General features: G+C 38.2%; 6 protein-coding genes and 1 non-coding gene across 9 annotated transcripts; 4 read left to right on the top strand and 3 right to left on the bottom strand.

Annotated features, from left to right (window-relative positions):
* The first annotated feature begins 980 nt into the window (after positions 1 to 980).
* On the top strand, positions 981 to 3,753 carry LOC103960828 (phosphatidylinositol transfer protein 3-like). Of its 2 annotated transcripts, none has more exons than XM_048589388.1 (6): positions 981 to 1,217; positions 1,746 to 1,835; positions 2,066 to 2,242; positions 2,483 to 2,581; positions 2,698 to 2,943; positions 3,188 to 3,753. In XM_048589388.1, the coding sequence occupies exons 2-6, from the start codon at positions 1,767 to 1,769 to the stop codon at positions 3,485 to 3,487; spliced, it is 891 nt and encodes a 296-aa protein (XP_048445345.1). In that variant the 5' UTR covers positions 981 to 1,217; positions 1,746 to 1,766; the 3' UTR covers positions 3,488 to 3,753. The 2 variants fall into 2 exon arrangements, with proteins under 2 accessions (XP_048445345.1, XP_009371592.1); XM_009373317.3 differs by having other exon boundaries at positions 1,737 to 1,835.
* A 402-nt stretch (positions 3,754 to 4,155) lies between these two features.
* On the bottom strand, positions 4,156 to 6,830 carry LOC103960829 (protein AE7-like 1). Its single transcript, XM_009373319.3, is given in 6 exon segments — positions 4,156 to 4,542; positions 5,051 to 5,096; positions 6,183 to 6,282; positions 6,406 to 6,478; positions 6,481 to 6,510; positions 6,633 to 6,830. Coding segments are annotated over 6 exon segments (462 nt in total). The 5' UTR covers positions 6,745 to 6,830; the 3' UTR covers positions 4,156 to 4,441.
* A 1,276-nt stretch (positions 6,831 to 8,106) lies between these two features.
* TRNAI-UAU lies at positions 8,107 to 8,180 on the top strand. The gene has a single exon. It is a non-coding gene; the product is annotated as a tRNA-Ile (tRNA).
* A 1,027-nt stretch (positions 8,181 to 9,207) lies between these two features.
* LOC103960830 (vacuolar sorting protein 39) lies at positions 9,208 to 15,320 on the top strand. The gene is made up of 12 exons (XM_048589342.1): positions 9,208 to 9,756; positions 9,856 to 10,067; positions 10,248 to 10,379; positions 10,469 to 10,612; positions 10,709 to 10,821; positions 11,176 to 11,605; positions 12,148 to 12,477; positions 12,994 to 13,215; positions 13,458 to 13,700; positions 13,790 to 14,242; positions 14,428 to 14,526; positions 14,797 to 15,320. Exons 1-12 carry the CDS (start codon positions 9,321 to 9,323, stop codon positions 14,995 to 14,997), a joined length of 3,015 nt encoding a protein of 1,004 aa, XP_048445299.1. The 5' UTR covers positions 9,208 to 9,320; the 3' UTR covers positions 14,998 to 15,320.
* Positions 15,283 to 16,423, bottom strand: LOC103960831 (protein N-lysine methyltransferase METTL21A). Of its 2 annotated transcripts, XM_048589360.1 has the most exons (2): positions 15,498 to 16,423; positions 15,283 to 15,415 (listed from the first exon to the last, which is right to left on the bottom strand). In XM_048589360.1, exons 1-2 carry the CDS (start codon positions 16,284 to 16,286, stop codon positions 15,380 to 15,382), a joined length of 825 nt encoding a protein of 274 aa, XP_048445317.1. In that variant the 5' UTR covers positions 16,287 to 16,423; the 3' UTR covers positions 15,283 to 15,379. The 2 variants fall into 2 exon arrangements, with proteins under 2 accessions (XP_048445317.1, XP_009371596.1); XM_009373321.3 differs by lacking the exon at positions 15,283 to 15,415 and having other exon boundaries at positions 15,458 to 16,422.
* Positions 16,424 to 16,487: 64 nt separating this feature from the next.
* LOC103960832 (AP-3 complex subunit sigma-like) lies at positions 16,488 to 18,664 on the top strand. The gene is made up of 7 exons (XM_009373322.3): positions 16,488 to 16,647; positions 16,765 to 16,807; positions 16,940 to 17,001; positions 17,153 to 17,249; positions 17,689 to 17,759; positions 18,155 to 18,246; positions 18,378 to 18,664. Exons 1-7 carry the CDS (start codon positions 16,579 to 16,581, stop codon positions 18,442 to 18,444), a joined length of 501 nt encoding a protein of 166 aa, XP_009371597.1. The 5' UTR covers positions 16,488 to 16,578; the 3' UTR covers positions 18,445 to 18,664.
* A 190-nt stretch (positions 18,665 to 18,854) lies between these two features.
* On the bottom strand, positions 18,855 to 22,916 carry LOC103960866 (pyridine nucleotide-disulfide oxidoreductase domain-containing protein 2-like). The gene is made up of 16 exons (XM_048589350.1): positions 22,575 to 22,916; positions 22,302 to 22,463; positions 22,010 to 22,195; positions 21,835 to 21,892; positions 21,665 to 21,715; positions 21,431 to 21,513; positions 21,130 to 21,217; positions 20,930 to 20,971; positions 20,773 to 20,847; positions 20,546 to 20,614; positions 20,334 to 20,449; positions 20,140 to 20,252; positions 19,963 to 20,042; positions 19,627 to 19,747; positions 19,265 to 19,331; positions 18,855 to 19,148 (listed from the first exon to the last, which is right to left on the bottom strand). The coding sequence occupies exons 1-16, from the start codon at positions 22,844 to 22,846 to the stop codon at positions 19,013 to 19,015; spliced, it is 1,719 nt and encodes a 572-aa protein (XP_048445307.1). The 5' UTR covers positions 22,847 to 22,916; the 3' UTR covers positions 18,855 to 19,012.
* Positions 22,917 to 25,789: the final 2,873 nt, after the last annotated feature.

Raw genomic sequence — 25,789 nt, 5'->3', positions numbered from 1 at the left:
CTCCATTATAAACGGCAATCCATACAATAGAAATACTTCCAAGAATTCTTATATGGTTCTTATTATAAGGAAAATAAATTATTAGAAGTGGTCTCTGAGTTTGTCCACCATCAATCATTTTGATTATTTCGTGAAAAATTTATGTTGAATAAGGACCAAAAGACAAAAAATACCCTCACTTTAATAAACAATGGGCCAAAATGATTTGACAAAATTTGAGGGTTTTTTTTTTTTTTGTTTTTTGTTTTTTTCATTTTGATCTTGTTTAATAGATATTTTTCACGGAAAAACTAAAATGATTGACGGTGGACAAACTTAGTGACCACTTCAATCAATTTTAAATCTCAGAGACTAATGTGAGGAGTTATGTTACTCTTAGTGACCATTTTGGCAAAAAAAAGCCTTAAATAAATATAAGAGAAAATAAACGTATCATTATCATAAATGTAACATTCACACGAACAATAAATGAACTTATAATAACTTTCGTAACCTATTTTATTGAAGGAAGAGAGGGTGCAGCAGAGGAATGGAGAGAGGCTTAGAAATTTTGTGTGTGTTATTTCTCATAGATAGTGCCTATATTTAGAACAACTCTACCATTGCTTATTGCTTTAGGGATAGGCAACCCATTCCACTTCCCCCTTCCCCAAAACACTACAGCCCGCTCGGGCAATTGGGCTCAAGGCTAACCCGATGGAAAAGTCAGACAATAATTGCCTAGCCTAGTGCCCTGCATATGTGACGCAAGGCTGACCTAAGTCACAATTTAAATTATTAAAAAACTAATTAAAAATATAAAAAATTGTATTTTTTTTTCAATAATTACCTAACCATAGTGTTCCACTTTACACTACATTTCAATATTTTCAACCAATTTTTTATTATTATCCGAAATTAAATTAAGTTGACAAAATTAGCCAACTTTGGTGTCCTCGACTCTCGACTCACACACAGCAGCACACCAATTACTTGCCAGTATATTATAAATCCCAACCATTATTCCCTTCTTCTTCCCATCGACCTCAATCCTCGCATCCGGTAAATCTCACCAAATGCCACCCCCTTCAAGGTCAAAAATCAGCGTCATCAAGCCAAACACATTCTCTCTCTAAAACATTTTTAATTGCCATAAAAGTACAAGCACAAAGCTCTACCTTAATTGCTTGCCCAGAGGGATCTCTTGCATTTCACTCTCTCCTCTCATCAAACCAAAGGTACGTTCAAAGCTATTCAATTCCTTCTGTCGCCAACAAAAAAGATGAGATTTTTCGGCTGTATTTGCAATTACACAGCTGCCCAACACTTACTCAATTTGCTATTTTGTATTTTATCATGTTTCTGTGATGTTTTAGGAGATCTGTCACTCCCAAATGATGATCCAATAATTGTAGCTACACCCCCTTTCTCCATTTCTCCGAATGGATCTTGAATGATTTTAACTGATTGTGTTAGAGATTTTTATTTTTTTTTGGTAAAATGTTAGTGTTGGAAATTAGTGTGATTGCTTTAACCAAGAGGGAGTTGGCGAAATATGAAACTAGGTGGTGCGGTTAAATATTTGGTGAACTTGAAGACCATGTAATTTTCCCATATTTTTGGAGAAGTGGGAAACCCAAATGGTTTTATTTTAATACATTGTTCTGGATTCACTTGTTGTATAATTGCATTTGAAAGAGGATTTTTTTGGTTATATTGTTTTTGAACTTTTTAATTATTTATGTTATTTACTGTAGGGTGAAAAGTGAGGTCAATTGGTGAGCAACATGTATCTTTTGAGAAGACAATCTCAAAAACCAACCCCTGAGGATGATTCTGCACAAAAGGATGCAAAGGTAACGAATCCAATTACGTTTCTGGTTTGTAGTAATAGCAAAAGTGTACAACTTGCAATCCAAAGGGGTTTTGTATCTCAAGTAAATCGATCTGCCTCTCCGGCGTACACATGACCATAATTGTCAAGTCGGCTAGAAAAATTAAACCTTACCTTCCAATCTCTATTGAAAAAAACAAAGCTGTGTGCGCTATAGAAATCTGATGTTGAATGACACAAATGTACAATCAGGTCAAAGAACTCAGGGCTGCACTTGGCCCCTTATCTGGACGTAATTTGAAGTACTGCACCGATGGATGCCTTCGGAGATATTTGGAAGCTCGGAGCTGGAACCTTGATAAGGCGAAGAAAATGCTTGAAGAGACGCTGAGGTGGAGGGCAACTTATAAGCCAGAAGAAACCCGTTGGGTAAGTTATTTTGTTTTCATCAAATATATGGCAGAGTAAAAACTTAATATGGAGTCGGATGGTGTTCTCTAACCACATTGCGTATGAATTTGTTCATTTAATTCCCTTACCTATTCTGCAACTTACTTCTGTGCATTGCACATAGGTTATCGTCCGTCATACTTACTGATGATAAATTTCAATTCACTTTTTGGGTTTGATTTAAGTTTGTACTTACCATCGAAACATGCCATTGTTCAGCATGAAATAGCGCATGAAGGTGAGACTGGCAAAGTATCTAGAGCTACTTTCCATGATCGACTTGGGAGGAGCGTGCTTATACTGAGGCCGGCAAAGCAGGTCTGTAGTAGGCTATCCTCCCCACCCTCCAAAACACGGTTACACTTTCAGTAGGCTTATAGTGAACAGATTTAACTCGTTGACTTTCTTTTTTCGTTTTTTGTTTGTTCTTTCAGAACACAAACTCGCCCGAAGATAATATCCGCCATTTAGTCTATCTTATAGAAAATGGTATCCTCAACCTTCCTGAAGGTCAAGAACAAATGTCGTGGTTGGTTGACTTCACTGGATTCTCAATCAACACCAATGTCACCGTCAAGACAGCCCGGGATATTATTAACATTCTACAGAACCATTACCCCGAGAGGCTTGCGGTTGCATTCCTGTATAACCCACCAAGAATTTTTCAGGCATTCTGGAAGGTACGAACTTAATTTGAAGTATCAATATTTCAATTTTTTTTTTTTTTCAGAATATAAACGTTTAGTTAATAGAACACTGGAAGGCAACTTAGTGAGATTTCGTTGGGATTACTGTCAGGGCCGTGACTTAGTGAGATCTCATTAAAGTTTGACTTCACTTACTTATATTTAGCGCTACAATATTTGTCGCTTAACAGCTATATCTGTCATTTGATGAACTTCCTGCTGCCTTTCATTTGTGTAGGCTGTCAAGTACTTCCTGGATCCCAAGACCTTTCAGAAGGTGAAGTTTGTATACCCTAAAGGTAAGGAAAGTGTGGAGCTCATGAAGACATTCTTTGATGTTGAAAATCTTCCGAGCGAGCTTGGGGGACAAGCCACCCTCAAGTATGACCATGAGGAGTTTTCACGAATGATGGCGGAGGATGATGTGAAAACTGCCAAGTTCTGGGGATTTGACGAGAAGCCTTGCCATATAACAAATGGGCATTCTGAAGCAGAGGTGGCACCGGAGCCTCTCCCCGTCGCACCTGCGGCTAGCTGATTAACCCTGCCCCGCCCAGTGAAGTACAGTAAGAATTTAAAGAGATACAATGAGTACAAGGCTACAAGCTGAACCTACTTATATTTGTCTTGTTTTATATTCTGAATGAGGACTGGGAGGATTCATGGTTCAGTTCCTCTCTGCGGGTTATTAAGCATTTGAACTACTGTGCTTAACTGCTAATTACGAGGGAAATCGTAACCTGTGTGTTGTTTTCCTGACATTCTATATTTTTTAATGGACTTTTCTATAATATTTTCACTTGATTTAACAACTCCCCTACACTCCAATTGCTGCAATATTTCACATCCATCACAAAGGCAAACTTCACTTGTTGACAGCATACCAGTGACTTAATGTCACAAGGCTCGCCCGATATCAACGTTGCAACGTCAACGTATGACATAGCGGGTCGGAAGGTCTTATTCATATGGTTAAGAGCATTTATTTTCGCATCCTTTGTTTCTTCCCACTCACCCCGATACCAAAGAAGGAAAATAGCATATTGAGTCAGCCATTCATTTCATTTCCTTCTACGCCGATATATTACATAAGACGGTATTAGAGAACTTTCAGACTACGACTGCGAAAGCTAACCATTCGCCTAAGAGGCTCTACTTGCTGATTGCCATGAATATGAACCATGATACAAGGCAAGACCTCTGAAGGAAGACAAACAAGGCACATTATTACACAAATCCAAACACAACCTAGAGACAATGTGCATAGCTTACAAAACGAGTCACTAGATATTGCAACTTCTGGTTTCCTATATTACCTGATATCTTTGCAGTTGAATTTCATGCAGACATAACAAGGCCACTCACTGCAAAGCAACTCCTTTATATAGAGACGAACATGCCGAGTAATATTACAACAAAACAGGTTCTTATAACATATGCATTACTGAGGTTCCTTTTGTACAGTCGGTTTTGAGCTGTGAAGTTTACTTGGTCAGAGTTCATTGGAATACAGGCACTCATCCACAAGTTGGCGAAGGTTGGGATTCTCCAGTGCAGCAGCGATTCTTTCTTTATCGTTCAACTGCTTGTTAACTAGAAAAATGGAAAGAAACAAATTTCAAATCTGAGTCTTGAATATTTTTTCACAAGAAAGATGTCAAAATGCAATGAAGAAAAGTTACTCCTCGCACACTGGAAATTCACAAACTATGTTTGATGCATTCTTGATACTTGACATGTTATCAGTGGAAGCCAAGATATGTGTCATCGATGGATCATGTGTATCTAAGCAAAAACATCTTGAAGCACCAAAAACCGGTTTGGTACAGTGGTAAAATTTGTCAAAACTACTTAAAGCATATAGGATTTATTTTCCCTGCTTTCATAAAACATATAACCCAATCATTTCTGTTCTTGCCTAAAGATATTAAGTGAAATGAGTGGTCCAACAATTCCCTATGCACAATACAAAGTTACAAATATGCCACACAACTAGCCAGGACAGGACGCCAAGTTACTTACAACAGCCCTTTCCTGAAGATGATATTGTGACAAGATTTCTTAGTCATTTTTTGAGGCTAAACAGGGGAAAAGAGATTACCTGATTCTTCACTTGCATGAGACCCTGGAGATACTTTAATGTCAACCTGTTTCAACGCATCATCAAATGTATGGTTAAGACAATAGCTAAACAATTACAATGCAAAGCAGATCAATGATATATCTAAAATCTCTGACAAAAGAAAAGCTAGATATCTATCACCAGAAAACACTAACGCCAGAACAAGTCTATTTGCATGTTATTTCTCATTATCGTTTCAAACTTATTTCTCAAAATACACCAATTACCAAAATAAAACCCGGCTTTGGCACTGGTTCTGGATTAAATTGGTTGTCAATTAAGATAAAACTTGGGACACTTTTAACACGCCAAAGATAGTTTAGTGACTCCAAATGGGGAAAACTAAGTTGGCAGTCACAGCCCACATGGGAGGCTAATTTGTGCTGATCCCTAGTATTGATTTCTCCAACCCTGATAAAAAAATGGAGTGAACACGTAGCGTGTGGTGCAAGGGAATGACATTTTCTAATTGCATTAGGTGCCAAAAAACAGATGATTGTAACCGTCATATAAATGTAACAAGTACACATTAATCAACTAGCAAATAATTGGGTGAGAACTATCCAAGAGAAATAGAGAATGATGTGTCTCATCTAGCACCATGAGAGTTTGTACTAAAGAGCATCAAATTTTGGTCCCCATTGCAACTACCAAAATTGATAGAGTCATAACTAAAAACTAAGGGATCCGAAGGCACCATAGAATTTTCGCATAACTAAATCAGAAGGCATTGGATAAATTAAGGGTGGGTGTATTCAATTGGGATTTAGAGAGATTTTAATTATTTTTACAAATTTAGGTGTATTCGTGTTCAATCAGGATTTTAAGTGATTCTAAGTCAAGGTGTATTCAATCAGGATTTTAAAGGAGTTTATAACATTCTAGGTGTATTCAATTAGAAATTGATTTTGAAGGATTTTAAAATGTTGGGGAATTCGAGGAAATTTGAGAGATTTCGTAGTATATTTTCAGCATTGTCAAATCTCACCAAGAACTTGAGCGAATTAACTCAAAATTTTACATGGAATCTCTAAAATTCAATCCAACTCCATCAAAATTTGGTGTACTTAGCTAAGTACACCAAAATCTCTTACATAGCAAGCAAACTCACCTTGTAATGAGGAGGGAAGCAATGTTTTAGTTTAACTCTCAGGCACAGACCTATCACTGTTGCCATACTGCAATGCTGAATTGTAGGCGTAAAAGTTATCCTTCAAGCAAAAAATTATAAAAAAAAATCCAAACTTTAGTGATTTCTTTAAAAACCCAGAATCCACATCACCAGCAAAAAAAAGTAAAATTGAAGCTGAAAACTGAGAAATGATAATACTCACAGAATACGACCGAGCTTGTCATCCACTGTGATGGACTCCTCTGAAAGCACGCTGAGCTGCTCTAACGAATAGGGTGCTCCGGATCTCTAATATCCCTCACGAAATTTACAATTTCCAGTCAAGGATCGCAAAAAGTTTAACCAAGCTTTTACAAAATTAAATCAGAAAATAAATTAAATAAAATAAAAAAAGAGTAAGGCAGTGAGAGATGGAATTGGAAAGGATATCATAGATATCGAGAGGATCGACAGCGTCGTCGGCGTGGAGATCTTCGGTGCGAGCAACCCTTTCCTTCTTAGCGTGGACCACGGGGTTCGCATTGATCAGACCCAACGTCATCTTCTTCTTCTTCTTCCTCCCCTTTACAGTATGCGGTCCAAGTTTTTTCAATGCTTCACAGCTTACCTGGTCAAGAGCTCAAGTGGGTGAGATTTTATTATTTATCTTTGTATTATTACTCGAGACCTCATTTTTTGAAGAGAAAGTTTTAGTCTTACAATAATTTAGTCTTTTGAATTGCAAGTTTGGTTAGTTTTACAAGATTTAGAAAAAATAAGCCATATTTTAATAAGCTTGCTCTCTAAAATGGCTATATTCCACAATTTTCAAAAAAGTAAGTAATATTATAAAGATTGAATTTACTACTCGAGGTCTCAAATACTTATCCCAAACTCTTACATCGCTCAATAACTACTGTATTACTAATCGGGTAACAATCATGAAACTCATCGTGCGGTAGAGGGCCTTAATTTCTTGGGGTCAAGTGATTGGTGCGTTGTTCTCTTGGTTCAATATTTTTTAGTAGAGATAACAGAGCATTGCAGTTGTATTTGGACCCTAGCGGTTCAATGGGGTTGGGAGTAAAAAAAATCACAACATTAGGAGAAAAATAGAATTTTAGTCCAAGGCTAATTAAGTCTTTTGAATGTCAATTTTAGTTAGTTTTATAAGAATTGGAAAAATTAGGTTACCAAATGATTATATTTCCAAATTTCTCAATAAGAAGCAATTAAATATAAGTCACGTGTGCTACTTCTATTATTCTCTAAGTAATATTGGTATTCATTTAAGAAGTCTTAGGGTTGAATCTCGTAAATGACGAGTTCATAACTAATTCATTTTTCACTTCTCAATATAAAAATGTATCATTGTACATAACAACTAAACCACGTGTACTGTAAAGAAGAAAATTTTTGACTAAAAGTGGGAAATTTGGTAAGAATTATTTTGTAGTATCAACAAAATCTTGCATGTAATCAGTTATTTATTTTGTTTTTTTATTTCTCATATCACTTTGTTTATAATATTGTTATTAGTAACAAATAAAAGTGAAAGAATAAAAAACAGTTATACAGCAGAATCTCCCTCGTATACATGAATTAACTTTGCTAAGTTAAAAGCTTTGAAAATTTGGACATTTACCTTAGCTCTATTATTAATTACCGAGAGTTTAATGAAACACTCTCCGGTACTGTTCATTTTTAACGAAAAACTATATTTTTACCTTTCTTTGATACTATTCACTGCACCTTTATTTGTCATTTTTCATTAAAATTAAAGTTTTTTTGAATTTTCCGTTAGTTTTTCTTTAATTTTTAATTTTTTAGTTTGAAAATTTCTGGTAATTTACCATAGGCGGGAAGAAGGACCAGAACAAAAGAAAACGTACATTAATGATATTGTGTAAAAAGTTAACATCATGGTCCCGTAGCTCAGTTGGTTAGAGCGTTGGTCTTATGAGCCGAAGGTCGCGGGTTCGAGCCCCGCCGGGACCAATTTTTTTGTTCTTATATTTTTCCCCACATTTATTCTGCTATTTTCACACAGTCCCTTTTTTTATTGGAAGTATTTTTAAACTTTGTTTTCTTCCATTCACATGCTAATATCTTTGATTACGATCCTTTTACATTTTCCCCACATTGATTTTGCTATTTTCACACAGTCCCTTTTTGAAGTATCTTTGATTACTAACCTTTTTTTTTTGGGTAACATAAAGTTTATAGGAAGATTAATTACTCTCACCACTAGCGTTAGGGCACATACTCACAACCTCGAGTATGAAGAACTTATGCGTGACACTTAATTGCCAGTTGCCACCGATATGGATTTAAGTAAAAATTTATAGATTGTGTATCAACGAGAATTGCTAGCAACAGAACTCAAACTTTGATGCGGTGGCATACAAAGCAGAGACCTTACTAACTGAGCTAACTCCCCTGGCCTTTGATTACTAACTTTGGTAAACCCAAGTAATATCCATTTGGGTGGAAATCACGTCCATAGATGATGGATTAGAAAGCAATTTATTTAATTTTTTTTTTCTAAGCCAATTCCCTCTTACAGTGTCTGAGACAGTTAAGCATAACCAACTAAAACAATAAACTTGGTGTTGAAATATATATATATTTTATGGGAGATGTGGTGTTAGAAATGTATTTGAGAAAAAAAAAAATTTAAACTAAATATTGGGGTTCAGTACATATAAATATTTAACTTTTACGAGAAATTGTAAATAAGTTCTTATTTTTCTAAAATATTTTAAATAACTATTTAAGATTTAAAAAATTAAATCACTAGCATTAAGTGATAATGTGCATAATTATTTACAAATTTAAAATTTAGCTTAGATAAAATGACCGATAGTGAAAATTTAGAGGTCCATAAAGTACGTGTTCATGTTTGCTTTGCTGTCAATGAAACATTACATAATTATTTGGAATGTTCTAAATATTTTACGACGAAATTGAAATCAGCTAATATTCTGTTATTTTGGTACGTATGTGTCCTTGTCTGAAGTTTTCACTGGATTGCGTTTGAAAGTTAGTTGTTATAGTGTACACAACTGAAACGGCGTCGGACGACTCACTAGCACTATAACAGCCAACATAATATTCCGAGCAAAGGACAACGACGACATGGTACACAGTGCCTATGATTCCTTCGAGCTCATCGGTGACTGCCCGACGAAGATCGAAGCCATCGAATCCTACGGTCCGAAGCTCCTCCTCGGCTGCTCCGATGGATCTCTCAAAATCTACGCTCCAGACTCCTCCGGCTCCGACCGCACTCCGCCTTCTGATTACCACGCGCACAAGCTCCAGAGGGAACCGTACGCGCTTGAGAGGAACGTCGCCGGTTTCTCAAAGAAGCCCTTGGTTTCAATGGAGGTCCTGGAATCCCGAGAGCTCCTCCTTTCCCTCTCGGAGTCGATTGCGTTTCACGGCCTCCCGAACCTGGGCACCATCGCCGTGATCACGAAGGCGAAGGGCGCCAATGTCTACTCGTGGGACGACCGCAGAGGATTCCTCTGCTTCGCGAGGCAGAAGCGGGTCTGTATTTTCCGGCACGACGGTAATTCACATGAATTTTAATTCTTATTATTTTTGTGTTTAGGAATTTAAGTTGAAAATGCTCGAATTTTGAAATCATTTGGGAATTGAATGTGTTTAGGTGGACGAGGGTTTGTGGAAGTGAAGGAATTTGGGGTCCCAGATGTGGTGAAGTCGATGTCATGGTGTGGAGAAAATATATGCATAGGGATTAGAAGAGAGTATATGATACTGAATTCTACAAATGGTGCATTGTCTGAGGTGTTTCCTTCGGGGAGAATAGCGCCGCCGCTGGTGGTTTCTCTTCCTTCCGGAGAGCTTCTTCTCGGAAAGGTACTTGCTTTTGCCGTGTGTCCCATTTGGTTTGCGTTTTGGAATAAAAGCGCAAAAAATTTAGAGAACATCAATATATGGCATACTTTGCTGAATTTAAGGCTGTATGTACATTGATGTATAGTAGAAGGGTTCCTAAAAGCAATACTGATTAGTGATAAGCGTGTTCTCGTGTTCTAGGATAACATTGGGGTTTTTGTGGACCAAAACGGGAAGCTTTGTCAAGAAGGCAGGGTTTGTTGGTCGGATCCCCCGAATGTTGTTGTTATTCAGAAGCCATATGCAATTGCTTTATTACCAAGATATGTTGAGGTACGTTGGGCCTCATATTCCTAAAGAAAGAAGTACTTATTTCTGCTTTTAAAATTTTACAAGACACAGGGAAGATATGCCTTTTGCAGGTTCGGTCGCTCCGGGATCCCTATCCTTTGATACAGACGGTTGTTCTTAGAAATGCTTGTCGTATTCTACAGAGCAACAATGCTGTAATTGTTGCATTAGAGAATGCTGTTTATGGTCTCTTCCCTGTTCCTGTTGGTGCCCAGGTATTCCTGATGCTCTTGCTGTGCTGACTACAGCTTATATTGTAGATGCACCATCTTCTTTGGTAAGGAGGTGTGAATTGTGTGTTTGCCTTGCAGATTGTACAATTAACAGCATCTGGTGATTTTGATGAAGCGTTGGCGTTATGTAAGATGCTTCCTCCAGAAGAAGCAAGTCTTAGAGCTGCAAAGGAGGCCTCAATTCATATGAGGTGAATACTTTCTGCTTATGTGAATAAACTGATGTATTGGGGCCAAACTTGCAATAAATTTATGTCTTTGTATTATATTTTACATGTTCGAGGATGCTAATGTAATGCTTAAGTTTGATTTATATGCATCAGCAAGTGATGAATTCTTTAAATCCACTGACTGGTTCGCACAATTACAGCGGTTTTAGTATGCTTGGTAAACTTTCATCTTAAGTTTACCAAGCACTAAAAACGTTTTAATTGTGCGAACCAGTCAGTGGATTTAAAGAATTCATCACTTGCTGATGCATATAAATCATGCTAGTTTAATGCCTTTTCTTTTTATATGTTAAATTTTTTTGTTATTGTTTACAGATATGCTCATCATCTTTTTGATAATGGGGCCTACGAAGATGCCATGGAGCACTTTTTAGCATCTCAAGTAGACATAACCTATGTTCTTTCTTTGTATCCATCTATGGTTCTTCCTAAGACAACTATGGTTGCTGTGCCAGAGAAGCTAATGGATATTTCTGGGGATTCATCATACCTCTCAAGAGGTTCGTCTGGTTTATCAGATGATATGGAACACTCTCTTCCATCTGTACTGGAATCTGAGGAGAGTGCAGCACTCGAGTCCAAGAAAATGAGCCATAACACTCTCATGGCTCTCGTAAAGTTCTTACAGAAAAAAAGATATGGCATAATTGAAAAGGCCACTGCTGAGGGGACAGAAGAGGTTGTTTTAGATGCTGTTGGAGACAATTTTGTGTCCTATGAATCTAGGTTTAAGAAATCAAACAAGGTAAACTAGTTATATTTGTTTTATATGTGATTTCAATAATTGATCTGGTATTGATACACAAATTTCATATGGGTTATGAACATATGATGAGAATTTTGTGTCACCAAATCCAGCATTCCAGATTTTGTTTGTCAGAACTCAGATATTGTGACATTTTTGGTTGCAAACTAAGAAATGGTTCTTTCTTTTTCTCTTTTGGTGGGCAAAAGATTTATGTTTTTACCACCCTGTTTCTTTATGATTTTTAGTACAAAAAGCTATGCGTTGGTTACTTACATAAAGTTAGCTTGGTTACTCATGAAGCACATAGTTATCAAAAGGAACCATGCATTGTTATATTAGATAAGATTAGCCTTTGGCAAACATGCATAACTCAAATGTCAGCAGTTACTTTTTCTCAATTGACCAATATTGATGACCTTGTGTGTGTACATTCCTGTCCGAATCTTCACAACTTGAATATCTCTATGTATATTGATATGGTCACTACCTTTTATTTAAATTGTGATATCAACAAACTCACGTTGTCTTTGGTACGTAAGGGGCGTGGCAGTATTCCAGTTACCTCTGGTGCTAGGGAGATGGCTACAATCCTGGATACGGCACTACTCCAAGCTCTACTTCTTACTGGACAGGCTTCAGTGGCTTTGGAATTACTGAAAGGTCTTAACTACTGTGATGTAAAAATATGCAAGGAGATACTCCAGGAAAATAATCATTACGCTGCTTTGTTAGAACTTTACAGGTGCAATTCAATGCACCATGAAGCTCTAAAACTTTTGCATCAATTGGTAGAAGATTCTAAATCTAACCAAGTGCAGACTGAACTGATCCAAAAGTTAAAGCCTGAGTCAATTGTTGAATATCTCAAGGTAGGTTTTCTCAATCTGTTTGATGACTTTGATCTTGAATATGCTAGTCATATTCTAGAAATTTGAGCATGTTAGTGATTTGAAAGATTTACATTCATCAATAACTGGAATTTGGACTCTGGAACCAGATGGTAGGATTACAGAAATTCGTGGTGTATATATTATGAATGCCAAGTCAACCACAAGTTGCCTGACCATTTAAAATTTTTCATATCACTGGACACTACAATTTTTTTCAGCATTACTGTCATCTGATGTTTTTTCCATATACTTTGGAATATAGAACTGAAATTTGTGATGTAGGGTTTATTTCAGAAGTATAGAACTATATTTTAATGTTTCATACAACGGATGGAGTTTCATTTCCTAGCATCCAGCATAATTTTTTTTTTTTTTTTGGAGAATGTTTTGTTTTAGGAACTTGGTTATTTGATCAGATTACTTGTTTTATTAGGATTAGGATCCAAAATATACGTAAAATACCTAAATAGATATGACCTGTTTTCTTATGTGCAGCCTCTGTGTGGGACTGATCCCATGCTTGTCCTGGAGTATTCAATGCTTGTTCTTGAAAGTTGTCCAACACAGACAATTCAGCTCTTTTTGAATGGGAATATTCCAGCAGACCTGGTCAACTCTTACTTGAAGCAGCATGCTCCAAACATGCAGGCCACATACTTAGAGCTTATGCTTGCAATGGATGAAAACGGGGTCTCTGGAAATCTGCAAAATGAAATGGTAAGATGTACACATGGTTCACAAATATAATCTACAAAATGTAAATGGTAAGGCCAATTATAAGTTGGGATTAAGGGTCATTTGGATTCGCCAAGAAGCTCAAAAGGTAGATTTGTCAGAAACAAAATATCTGCTGCCAATTTCAGCAACTCTGTTGTAATTTCTGTAAATTGGTGATACAAGTAGTATGCCGGTATTTACCAGTCAAAACTGCATTCTAATGGATTAAGTGCATGTGGCAGGTACATATCTATCTATCAGAAGTACTTGATTGGTATGCAGATTTAAGCGCTCAGCAGAAATGGGATGAGCAAACTTACTCCTCAACAAGAAAGAAATTATTGTCTGCTTTAGAGAGTATCTCAGGATATAGTCCGGAGGCTTTGTTGAAACGTCTTCCAGCGGATGCTTTATACGAAGAGCGTGCAATGTTGTTGGGAAAAATGAACCAACATGAGCTTGCCTTATCTCTCTATGTTCACAAGGTATTTTCTATATGTTCACATCCTAGAAAGACTATGTATGTATATTATGTGAATCCTGTTTGAGTTGATTAAGTTCTTGACTTTTGTAGCTTCATGTTCCTGAGCTGGCACTGTCCTATTGTGATCGCGTGTATGATTCCTTAATTCATCAACCATCTTCAAGATCTTCCGGCAATATATACCTAACTCTATTACAAATTTATCTTAATCCGAGGAAAACAACCAAGAACTTTGAGAAACGAATTACAAATTTAGTATCACCTCAGAATATCGGTACACCAAAGGTTGGTTCTGCAAATACAGTTAAAAGTAAAGGAGGTCGTGGTGCTAAAAAAATTGCTGCAATAGAGGTGGCACCTGACATAAGAGTCAGTCAAAGTAGCACTGACAGTGGCAGGAGTGATGGAGATGCAGAGGAATATAGCGAGGAAGGAGGGTCAACAATCATGCTTGATGAGGTCCTCGATTTGTTGAGCCAAAGGTGGGACAGAATTAATGGAGCTCAGGCACTTAAACTTTTGCCAAGGGAAACTAAGCTACAGGTATTCATCATATTAATTCTCATAGAATATGATTTTATCGACCACAACGCAATGTGTTTGCAAATAGTGATCAAGAGTTTGAGGAAATGAATATTTGAATTCTGTTTTTTAAATATTCGATTAACGCATTGGTTTCGATTTCTCTTTAATCTGGTTTGTTCATGATTGTCTATGTTGATCTGCAGCACTTGCTTCCATTTATGGGACCTCTGTTGAGAAAATCCAGTGAAGCGTACAGGAACCTTTCAGTGATCAAGAGTTTGAGGCAAAGTGAGAACCTGCAGGTATGAATATATCGTGATTGGAATCTAGTTCGGCAGTGAGTAGGTATCTTAGGCTTGATCTTGTTGCAGATGATACTCAACTCCTAGTTCTGTGTTCTACTTTAGTCTCCTTTTCTCCTTGGCGCATGTCCTTTTGTTTGTTTAGTCCCATCATAAAGTGCTCATTTAAAATGCTCTTTGATGAGGTTGAGATTCCCCAACGAGTTATTTATGTCAACGATTTTAAACGTAGTTCACCTGAACTAATAAATAAATGATTATCTGAAACAGGTTAAGGATGAACTCTATGAACAAAGGAAAGGGGTGGTGAAGATCACCAGTGATAGCATGTGCTCCCTTTGCAGGAAGAAAATAGGAACAAGTGTCTTTGCCGTGTATCCAAACGGGAAAACATTAGTGCACTTTGTGTGCTTTAGAGACTCGCAAAGTATGAAAACTGTGGGCAGAGGATCGCCGCTATGGAAGCGATGAAAATCAAGCATTCATATGTGGCTCAAATAAACGCTTTCCTCCATTTTTGGTTAGCAGATGCTGAAATTCATGCACAAGTCTCAGCTTTAAGGCGGTGGTTTAACTCTGCACTTTGCCGGGCACTCCAAGCATTCCGGGTTTCGCTTGTTTTGCTCAAAGTGGCCACCGTGAGCGATGTTCGGCAGAGGTTCAGGGTAGATTGTGTGAGAGTGAGGTTGTGAGCTTTCTTTGTTGGTTATTTATAGCTTTCTTTGTAACGATTGTAAGATGTAAAAATAGTCGTCGTTTTGAATCAAATTAAAAATGCATTGTATTTGTGGCAACTGAGAATATAAACCCAAGCAAAAATGAGTTACGCGAGTTAGTAACGTCAGTGTTCCCGTCACTTTCCATCCGAGGTTGAATGCCAATTCGCCTCCTGTAATTTAGACTGGTTTCGAATTTAAAAAGTGCCAAAACGCAAGAATAATAAAGATGGAATTTGATGGTTAGGCAATGACATTGGTATTGTGAGTAGAATTCAACATTTTCCGACCCGACTTCTTCGCGGTAAAACGGAAAACAGTAACTCCAACCCTGGAGCCATGGCACGGGGGGTCCACGTGCAAGACCTCCACCTCAAAAGCCTTCCTGGCCTTCTTGAAGAAAGCCGACTCCTTCTTCCACCGCCTCAGGTGGGCCATCACAAAAACCCTTCCCTCCTCATTCTCCTTCGCCTCACCTAATATCAGCAAACGCAACGTTTTGAGCAACGGCTCGTAGAGATGATCGTGATACACCACATCCGACGCCAGAATAAGATCAAATTCCCGCCCAATCACCTCCACGTCCGCCGCTTCCCCCCACCCCAGCGCCGCCACGTGGACAATCCCTCCGTTGGCTTCCAATACGGAGGCGTTCGCTTCTACGTTGAATAAAAGGTTAGGGATGACGTGTGGGAGGTCAGTGACCGTGACGGTAGCCCCGAGCGTGGCTGCGGCGGCGATTCCAACGAGGCCGGTTCCGGAGCCGAGCTCGAGGATTTTGAGAGGGCGCTTCCGCATGTCCAAGGCCGAGAGTGTGGGTCCCAGGGGACTGGTGTTAGGGTCACCGTGGTGGCCGTCGAGGAGAGTGAGGAGCGTGGTGGCGGCCGGCCAGAGCTGGAAAGAGAGGCCTTGAGACCGGAGCTCCCGGATAAAGACGACTGAGTTGATGGAGTGGAGGCAATGTTGAGTCAATGGAAGGAGCGTTGCGGTCTCGGGGATCAGTATTGCATCGTCTTCAGAATCACCACCTTCTTGATCCGCCATTGATGCGCCGCCGATGATTCTGGTTGCGGTTTGACTTCAATTGGACTAGGGTGGTGTAGGGACTGTTTGGCGCACTATTTGATATTTATACTTTTTAAACCGCCTACTTGCGCGGATTTGGATCTCCTGCCATGCGTCCCCGCATACGAATTTACGAGTAGGCCCCTACTTATTTACATAATTACAAGGGACCGCACCAGCATGGATCTCAAATCAAATCTCATTTTTCTAGTGTGGAAATTCACTAAAAGTACAGAAAGAAACGGTTTTTTGCTTGTTATTTCTGGAGAAGATGATACGATCGGTGATGGTGATAAACACGCAGGGGAAGCCTCGCCTTGCCAAGTTCTACGAATTTCAGGTCACCTCCTCCTTCCAATTTTCAATTTTTATTTTTTTATTTTTTCTGTAAAATTATATTTTTTTATTTTTACGATCGTTGTATAAAAATGGCTGACTTTACAGTGTTTAAGGTCAGCCTGTGGAGAAGCAACAGGAGCTTATACGCAGCGTCTATGGAGGTTCTCTCTCTCGCTCTACTGTGATTTATGCTTCATTTACTGCACAAATCATGTGGATGTTAGCTTGACACGCAATTTGTTGTGATCTTTATATTCAAATTAGGGTTACATGTTTGGTTTCCTTTTCTGCAGTGTTATCCAGTAGAGCTGAGAATGTGAGCAATTTCGTGGACGCCGAGTCTATTTTCGGCCCGGTATTTTAGCTAACCTTCCCTCAAATTCTCAAATTCTTCCTACTTTTTATGTTTCTGTATGATCCGAATTGCAGCAGTTAGTCCGTTTCTTCCTACTCCTTTCTCAATGATTACTCAAATTGTGTATGAATCATTTTTTGTTCTTGTGCAGGATACTCGCCTTGTGTACAAGCACTTTGCAACTTTGTACTTCGTCTTTGTATTCGATAGTTCTGAAAACGAGCTTGCCATGCTCGACCTCATTCAAGGTACCTAGCGTTATCCCTATTTATAGAGCTGCTACCGAATTGCAAAGTTTCGAATTTACAAGTTACCGTACATTTGGCTAGTAGAGAATTCTCAAATTGATTGCTTGCAATTTTAGTTGAAATCAGAAGGCATTGGGAAAGCATTTTAGTGTTGGAAATTGAAATTTCGAGATGTTTATTGCCAATTGGAAATGCAATGTGTGAAATAGGAGAGAATTTGCTTGCAGAAACCTTATGGTTACAGTTAATTTGTCACGACTCGATGAGAAATGGGGATTACTGTGTATATGGTCCTGACTTGAACAATAGACTAAGCTTTCACGCCCTCCCTATATTAAAACCGAACATGGCAATGATTAGCTTATTTCTCAAAGTTAATGCTTGTGCTACGGGGTGCTTTGATTGAATGATTTGCTTACTTCGATTCTCATTGTTTCAGTTTTTGTGGAAACATTGGACAAATGCTTCAAAAATGTATGCGAGCTTGATGTGGTCCTCAATTACAGCAAGGTAAATTGCTCCCTTTGTTTTGGCGTGACTATTGTTTACTTGTGATTTGTTGCATGTACTTTGATACTTCGAGTAAAAGAGTGGGTGTTAGATTACTTCATTATTGTTTAGGAGATGTAGCTGAATAAAATGTTTGTGATCTTTGATTCGTGAAACCATTTCCCTCAAACTGTGCTTCAATTATTTTTTGGGCAATTAGCCACAATAAACATATTTTGACATTTTGTTGCAGAAGTGATGAGTGTTTATTATGTCGTCATTATATCATCGTTGTATTGTCATTATGTCATCATTGTGCCGTCGATATATGATTAATATGTCGTCATTACTGAAAAATGATCATTTATGTAAACCAAATGTCAATATATGTTTATGGTAACTATTTTCTTTCACAGATGCATACCGTATTGGATGAGATCATTTTTGGAGGTCAAGTGCTGGAAACAAGTTCTACTGAAGTTATGAAGGCCGTTGAAGAAATCTCAAGGTGCTCTCTCGTCTCTCCCTCCCGCCCCCTCTCCCCTTGTATCTGTCAATATTCTTTTGCTGACTATTTTGAATGTCTGCTTGCTTATTTTCATCTGAAAAGTTAACGGATTCACTAAACTTTTGGTGCAGGTTAGAATCTGCCTCAAATGCCATCTCACTGGTCCCAAAATCTGTTTCCTCCTGGCGGAGTCGATAGTTTGCAGTTTAGAGTGATTCGTTATAACATTTGTCTTTTGATCACACACCGATCCTCCAAGTTTCTTTGATAGGAATCACTGCAGAGCACTTGCAATTTTAGCGCGATGTTTGTGAATATTTGGATGCTTGATGGATGGCTTAATACTTGCATGAAAAAAAGAAAAAGAAACGCGTGACAAGCTTGAATTATCGGTGTTATATATATTCTGTTTTCTTGAGCTGTTGAGCATGTGTGTTTTTCGGTTTTGAGCCTTTGAGACACCTTGTACGGTCCAAGGAGGCAGCATATGCCACCAAAACGGAGCGTCGGTTTAGTATGGTTGTGTGCTCGGTTTTCTCGGCTCCATTGCCCGCCCTTATTTCAAACTACCATTTCTTGTCAACATGATTTGCAGGAAAACCAAAGAATTTTGAGGGATCAAAAGATAATTAACACGAACAGGTATAATGCAGTCTCATATTGTTCGCTTTCTATGCTGGATGAAGATACAAGATACAAACACGACCACGTATGCCTGGAAATTTCGGAGCACACCCGCTACAAATTGAAACCAGTCAGATTAGAATCATTTTAATGGCTTGTTCACATCTTCAAGAACTACGCGTGCAGCATTACGCCCGGGTGCACCCATCACACCGCCCCCTGGGTGGGTTCCGCTCCCGCACAAATACAGCCCTTTCAGCGGCGTTCTGTAATTTGACCTGGATCGTGTATGCCAAATTAACATAAACAGATAGACTTTTTACACAAGGAAACATGAGGCATCGCTATAGCAGGAAAGATTGTCAAAGGTAAAATCAGATGTCATAAGATATACCATCCCTTCACAGGTCGCATGAGGAAGAGCGAATCCAATCCCATAGCACCATGGAAGATATTCCCTCCTGTCAAAAAACATTTACAAGTCAGTGTGAGTTTTTCGGTGCTGCAATCATGCTGAGACGATGAGCCATCTCGTCGATTATGCATAGAAAGAAGAAAATGTTTGGTCTATTTTAACATTTCACACTTTAACTACATTTTGAGTTAGATCAAGCTTGTTTGACAAACTTCCCATCTCTGTATTGTGATGTTCAACGGCTGCCATTTCCAGCCAAAACCCTTAATATCATTTATGGTGAACTAAATTTGGCTGAACCTTCTGCTTACATTTCTACAAAGATTTGAGTTTTGAAGTACCTGTCAAACCAATTTCCCTTTCAAGGTCTGGCGGCGTCAACATGTCGTAACCAATGATTGATGAACTAAACCCAGGCGCATATTCATCAACCAAGCTAAAACATTTTTGTGCGAATGATTCCTGCAAAGGCACCATGCCATTTTGAAAGAATTAGTCAGAGGCCTAGAGCAAGATTTCTGTGTCACCACAAAAGTATTCCATCAGAAGTAAAGTTGCCACAAAAAAGAAAGCAAAAAGAGTTGCTGCCTCATCTAGAAAGAAAAAGATAGATATTTCGCTTCTCCAACATCTTACAGAGTTTCCCCCTCATCTTTGCAAAGAAATTAAAAACTCACTCTGTAAACAGTATCTCCCCAGTGGCCATCTGAGGGGCTATATGGTGTATATTGAGTAAACAAGTTGATCACATGCTTGCCTACAAAGAGTTGAATTATGTCGTATGAAAACTAGAATGCTTTCTAGAGGAACGAGACATATGATACACACGTTCAAGGCAAAGAAGTTTTATGTACCAGGTGGAGAAATAGTTTTGTCGAGTACAGAGGGAATTGTCATCTCAATAACTGGTCTGTTCGATGGCAATCCATTGACAGCATCTTGCCAGGCTAAGTGAAACTCCTCCATGCTTTAGAATAGAGACGGAAACAAAATGAGAAAGCACAGCATGTGGAATCAAGGAAATGATAATGGTGAGATAAAAGCATACCTCTCAGAACCAATATGAATGCTGCCCACATGCTGAGGACCTGCATCTGGATGACCTATCTTGCAACTTTTGAACAGGGGCAATTTATCAACCGCTAAATTTATTTTTGTAGTTCCCTGCGGATAGGTAAGTAACCTCAAGTTAAGGGAAAGATTATAAATGGAAAATTTGAGACGAACGACCCAGCAAAAGAAGTAATAAAAGGAGCTTACGGAGCTGTAATCAGAATACTTAATTGCACGGACGAAACCATCAGGAAGAGCATTATCTGGTACCAACTCCTGTGTCATATATAATGGAAACCTATAGTATATAGATTAAAAATGCATTTATTATAAAAAATTTGAAGGTTTACACAGGTGTTATTTCCCATCTAATTTCTCACAGCCCAAGTCTTCTCTATATATTTGAATTTACATATGCAGGCCTAGTATTTTACCTTGAAGGTTTTGTAAGGGGTTGCATTTGATAAAACAATTGAAGAATGCACCTGTGAGCCATCAGTCAGCAAAACCTACAACAAGACATGTAAACTATTGAAAAAGTTAGATTTAAGTTTCAAGACTACCTCATTCAGGAAGCAAGAAGAAACTAACCCCGTCCGCAGTGCCAGAGTCATTAATCAACAATTGCTGAACCTGAACAACAAAAATTGAAAAGTTAAAGGTAGCTATAGACAAGACAACCGCATAATGTATAAAGTCATACAGAGAGACAATATAAAAGAATTGTCAAACGCAAAAAGTTTGAGAACTGAAGCATAAACAAAAGCTAGCTCCTTTCTGGACATAAATACCTCTGCACATGTTACAATACGAGCCCCAGCTTCCTTAGCGGCATTAGCGATAGCCAAGGATACTGAACCCATCCCACCTTCAACAAACCTATAGCGAAAATTGGGTTTCCAATACTAAGAGCAAGTCTAAATAGGGATAAACCAAAAATGTTTAATGAAAGATATTGTAGAAAATGAAAGCTGACAAGAAAAGAACAAAGAATATCTCAAGAATTTCTATCAAAGTATCATGTGAAACTAATTTTGGAAAAAAAAAAAAAAAAGGGCAGAAATATGTCAAGCAAGCAATAGAGTAACTTACGACCAAATTCCACGCTCACCATCAGTTTCTCCCATCACATGATGTAGCAGAACATATCCACTCCCAGGTGTATGGACACTTCCCTAGATAAGAAACAGCGTGGAAAAATGACTAAACAACAGTAGGAAAGTCCTTTTGAGAAGAAAAAAAAACACACACAAAATGTCCAGTATATACGACAAGTATTAAAAAATTTGAAGTAACGAATCTCCCACCATTCATGAGAAGTCTTACCGTAGTTCCTATTACAGAATCCATTGCAAGGGTTGCCTTCAGAACATCTGACTGCAAACAGCAAAATCAACTAGAGAGAAGACCAACAAAATAATATGCAAAAACTTCACAATGTATGAACTTTGGACGAATCATAAATGATAACTCTCATGTAGAAATGAGTTGATCACCTCAAACCAGTTATTCAAAACCTTGGAAGCCGGGGATAACAAAAGGTCCATAAACTTCCTGTCAAACCCAATAATCACACAATCATAAACCGAAATCAATTAGCCTACCTCCATAACCATAGTAATTCATGCTGGTTCTAGCTATAACATTGTTAGGAAAATTAATGATTCTTACACAAAGTCCTTTTGGCCTAAGGCGGCCGCTTGTCTTAGACACCGAGCCCAAAACATCGAATTGTGCATCTTATTCTTAAACCGATCACTAACACTGCAAGATGACTGGCATTGCAAAGATTCAGGGGGAGCTGAATCCAACAAGGGGTCCATAAATTCAAAAAAATTCCCCAGCTGATTCCCATATCTGTACAATCAATTTATTCAAAACCAAACCAGAGCGAATCGAAACCAAATGCAGAATACAAAACACAAAATACAGGATACGGACTACAGATAGTATAAGTATAGACCTTGGATAAGCATCGGCGTCTCTTTTGGAGAACTTGGAAATCTCAGAGTGGTTATGGTCCTTGTTTGGCCCCAAAAGAAGATATCTTCCATCCAAACAGGGTGTAAACGACGAATGACTCCCCTTCAGCAGCTTCAATCCGTGCCGCGGCAGCTCTAATTCTCTGTTAGAAGGAGGCGCAAGGCATAGTTTGGTAGAAAATTAAATTATTCGAACATTTCTACGATGCAAATGCACAAATAGACAAATGAAGAGATGAACAAATGTGTTTTACTTGATGATGGAGGGGCGGAGGAGGCTCTGGAGGTAGCTACACCGAGAGAACTTGAACCCGGGAACGAGCTCCTCGGTAACGGCGGCCCCGCCAATCACGTGCCGCCGCTCAAGGACGGCGACGGATAGGCCGGAGCGTGCGAGGTATGCGGCTGCTGTGAGGCCGTTGTGGCCGCCTCCGATGACCAGAGCGTCCCATTTCTTGTTCTTCAACGCGGTTGTAGCGGCGGCGGTGCCGGTGCTGCTGCTGCTGCTAAAGCTCCTCCGCCACATTTTTTTCCTCTACTGGGATTGGCTTTTGCTTTCGTTCCAAAAAGGGAAAACTCAACCTTTAATTTTGAAAACTAGTAGCATTTTCATATATTTGTTTTTTTTTTTTTTAAGGGGCAATTGGTGGCAAGTTACATTTATCTACTCTTTTCAGGTGCCATGAAGATTTATAAAGGTATTTCAGCCTTTTTGGCCACAAATTTACCTTCTACACCAGCAGTAGGTTTCGAACATATATTTGTTACTTGAATTAAGGTAGAATATTTTACAAATATATTTATGTTGATATATTAGTTTTTTGTTGCAAAATATTAATTAGATTTTTTGGAGTTGGAAATGCATAATTTTAGAAATTTTTTATTGATTTATTAGTTTTTTGTTGCAAAATATTAATTAGATTTTTTGGAGTTGAAAATGCATAATTTTAGGTATGCCCTGATCGATGTATTACCACTAATTAAATATAGTTTCGGTAAAGCAGATTAATTATTCACTTTCAATTAACTTCTGGAAAATGTTATTAGCACTACAAAAATCTCATTCGACACTCCTGGAATGCCAAATGAGATTTTTAGAGTGCTAAGAATAATTCTCTAACTTTTTACTCCTCCTATTAATTATATGTTGCTTATGCACCTTGTTATAATCTTTATTGATTAAAATTCAGACTTTCGTGCAAACAGGTTTTGGGAAGCATGATGCGTTCTAAAAGAAAGTGCACATGAATGGTTATCAATTCAAGAAAAGTAAAATATGGGAATTACCGGAAGGAGATGAGAGAATCGTGTCGATTTTAAAAGCTAAGATTTGATAATGTGAAATCACCACCTTCGAAACAATGTTTTGCATATATATTGCTCCATATTCGAAAAGATTTTAACTTTGAAAGGGATGATTCAATCCAACTGTGGATGGCTCAAGGATTGCTCCGCTCTCCAAGTAGTCGAGAGATGGAGGATATAGGTAATGAATATTTCAACTGTCTATTAACTCCTTTTTTTCAAGATGTTACGAAGGATCGCTACGGGTTTATCATCAGATGCAAGATGCATGATCTCGTACATGATCTTGCAGAACTAGCGTCAAAATCTGATCGAGAAGATGAACTGAACCTCCTAAAGGAGCCACATATTCCTTCAATACAACAAAGAAAAGAAACGTTGAGAAGGTGCGCTCCCTATTTAAATGGGGAACTTCTTCTCAAGCTTCAAGGCTTTACATATGTTAAATCTATTCTGTTATGATCTTAAGGAGTTGCCCATTTCAATTGGTGACCTAAGACACTTGAGGTATCTCAACATTTCTAGAACAAAAATCAGGGTACTTCCCAAATCTATTGGCAAGCTCTAAAACCTCCAGACGTTAAGAGTGTTGACACCGACGGGATCTCTCGAGAGTTCAATGTTTCCAATAGAGCTGGAAATTTTGATCAACTTGCGACATGTTTATTTCCACAAGTGTGTGGTTCCGTTTGGGATGAGATGATTGACATCCCTTTCAATTCGCAACTTACCTTCCCTCTGCGAGTTGCATATTTCGAATTGGCATGGTTCAAAGAATCTGCAAACTACATCTCCTGACGAGGAGGAGTTATCTTTGCACGGTTGCACATCCCTCCATCGAGTGAACATTGTAGAGTGCCATGGATTCACAAGCATGCTGAGCGGACTATGATCTTGTACTTCTCTTCGCTCGCTGTGTATCCATGACTGTCAAAATTTGAGGTGCTTACCGGTTGACGGGCTTCAGTCTTGTACTTGCCTTGAGCATCTGGAAATAAGTCGTTGCCCTAAGCTAGAGGCTCTTCCCAGTTTAGAAACCCTTGCATCTCTCCGTCATTTGTCGATTGAATAAGATGTTGCATTTGGAATAATTTGCGGGCTTTCAGGAGGCTCTTGTGTACACTAGCTATGCATTGAATGATATCAATTAGTTAACAAGTACAAACTTAGTCCAGGTACTAGTATTTCTTATGTTTGCTTCTTTAAAGCCATAACTTTTTTTTAATACAAGCAATATTTTACTCTAAATTACACTAAGACAGGAGCGTTCGAACCAGACATGAAGAGAAACGCTCCATCTACCAAAGCAATCCACCATTTGTAGGCCTTAAAAGTTATTAATTTATCCTTAATTTATAAAGGAAAGTTCTATTCATGCACCAATTTTTAACTCCCACACACCCTTGTTAATTGTAGCCATTGATCTTCTTCAATTCATTCGATCCCGCAGCTGAAAATTAAAAGGGGTATGTTTGAAGTAAAAATGGATGTGTGGATAGCACTAGTCTTTATAAATTAAGGATAATTTAGGGTTTTTATTGTAAAGTTATTTGAACACAAACCCTTCTTTAAGAAGATGAGCGTAAAAGTATTTAGAATTTTAACTTCCCATGCGTTTACCAACACATGGTATTAAGGGCATGTTTTCTTACTTGGTGGGGACAAAAAGGAATAGATATGAGAATAAGTGAAAATAAAAGCGAATCGAATAGATATGAGAATGAGTGAAAATAAAAGCGAATCGATACGAGATAAACGACCCACTTACTTTTTCATCCTTTGAATGTCCTTGTGAGCTAGAAAATGTTGATGCATTCTCATAGAGTTTAGTTTGAACTTATCAAATGACTATTTCTTAAGCATTAAGTATCTTTCTAGTTGGTCTAAAGCCTGAAAGTAAATTACAAAGGAGATCATCACTTTTGGTTTTAGTTTCCTTCAGGGCTACGCCTAGGGTACACAGTTTAACATGTTTAGAGTTTAGTCAAGCCAAAAGATGCTTTCATGGGGAATTGCCCCAAGATAAGCACAAAAGGACATATCACATAATTTTAATTAAAATTCTCTAACATGATTATCTTTTACTAATTAAACTAATCGATTTGCTCCAAAAGAGGATAAAAATACCTCATAAGAACAAGTTAAAAACACAAAGGAAGTACTT

This window comes from the organism of the source record quoted next, unplaced genomic scaffold (assembly GCF_019419815.1).
Source record: "Pyrus x bretschneideri cultivar Hongxiangsu unplaced genomic scaffold, Pyrus_bretschneideri_v1 Contig1, whole genome shotgun sequence".
NCBI classification, from domain to species: Eukaryota; Viridiplantae; Streptophyta; class Magnoliopsida; order Rosales; family Rosaceae; genus Pyrus; species Pyrus x bretschneideri.
The sequence above is the reverse complement of the archived record's forward strand: the minus strand, read 5'-3'. Positions and strand labels throughout refer to the sequence as shown.

Excerpts from the sequence above, each read along its gene's own strand:
- LOC103960830 (XM_048589342.1), top strand. The coding sequence starts at position 9,321 with ATGGTACACAGTGCCTATGATTCCTTCGAGCTCATCGGTGACTGCCCG. Across the intron at positions 10,380-10,468 it reads TATTACCAAGATATGTTGAG|GTTCGGTCGCTCCGGGATCC; the intron begins GTACGTTGGGCC and ends TGCCTTTTGCAG. Across the intron at positions 14,243-14,427 it reads CAAGGGAAACTAAGCTACAG|CACTTGCTTCCATTTATGGG; the intron begins GTATTCATCATA and ends GTTGATCTGCAG.
- LOC103960828 (XM_048589388.1), top strand. The coding sequence starts at position 1,767 with ATGTATCTTTTGAGAAGACAATCTCAAAAACCAACCCCTGAGGATGAT. Across the intron at positions 1,836-2,065 it reads CTGCACAAAAGGATGCAAAG|GTCAAAGAACTCAGGGCTGC; the intron begins GTAACGAATCCA and ends ATGTACAATCAG. Across the intron at positions 2,582-2,697 it reads TACTGAGGCCGGCAAAGCAG|AACACAAACTCGCCCGAAGA; the intron begins GTCTGTAGTAGG and ends TTGTTCTTTCAG.
- LOC103960866 (XM_048589350.1), bottom strand. The coding sequence starts at position 22,846 with ATGTGGCGGAGGAGCTTTAGCAGCAGCAGCAGCACCGGCACCGCCGCC. Across the intron at positions 20,848-20,929 it reads ACTCTGGCACTGCGGACGGG|GTTTTGCTGACTGATGGCTC; the intron begins GTTAGTTTCTTC and ends GTCTTGTTGTAG. Across the intron at positions 19,748-19,962 it reads GGGGAGATACTGTTTACAGA|GAATCATTCGCACAAAAATG; the intron begins GTGAGTTTTTAA and ends GTGCCTTTGCAG.
- LOC103960832 (XM_009373322.3), top strand. The coding sequence starts at position 16,579 with ATGATACGATCGGTGATGGTGATAAACACGCAGGGGAAGCCTCGCCTT. Across the intron at positions 16,648-16,764 it reads CCAAGTTCTACGAATTTCAG|CCTGTGGAGAAGCAACAGGA; the intron begins GTCACCTCCTCC and ends GTTTAAGGTCAG. Across the intron at positions 17,250-17,688 it reads CATGCTCGACCTCATTCAAG|TTTTTGTGGAAACATTGGAC; the intron begins GTACCTAGCGTT and ends TCATTGTTTCAG.
- LOC103960831 (XM_048589360.1), bottom strand. The coding sequence starts at position 16,286 with ATGGCGGATCAAGAAGGTGGTGATTCTGAAGACGATGCAATACTGATC. Across the intron at positions 15,416-15,497 it reads ATTCTACTCACAATACCAAT|GAGGCGAATTGGCATTCAAC; the intron begins GTCATTGCCTAA and ends TCTAAATTACAG.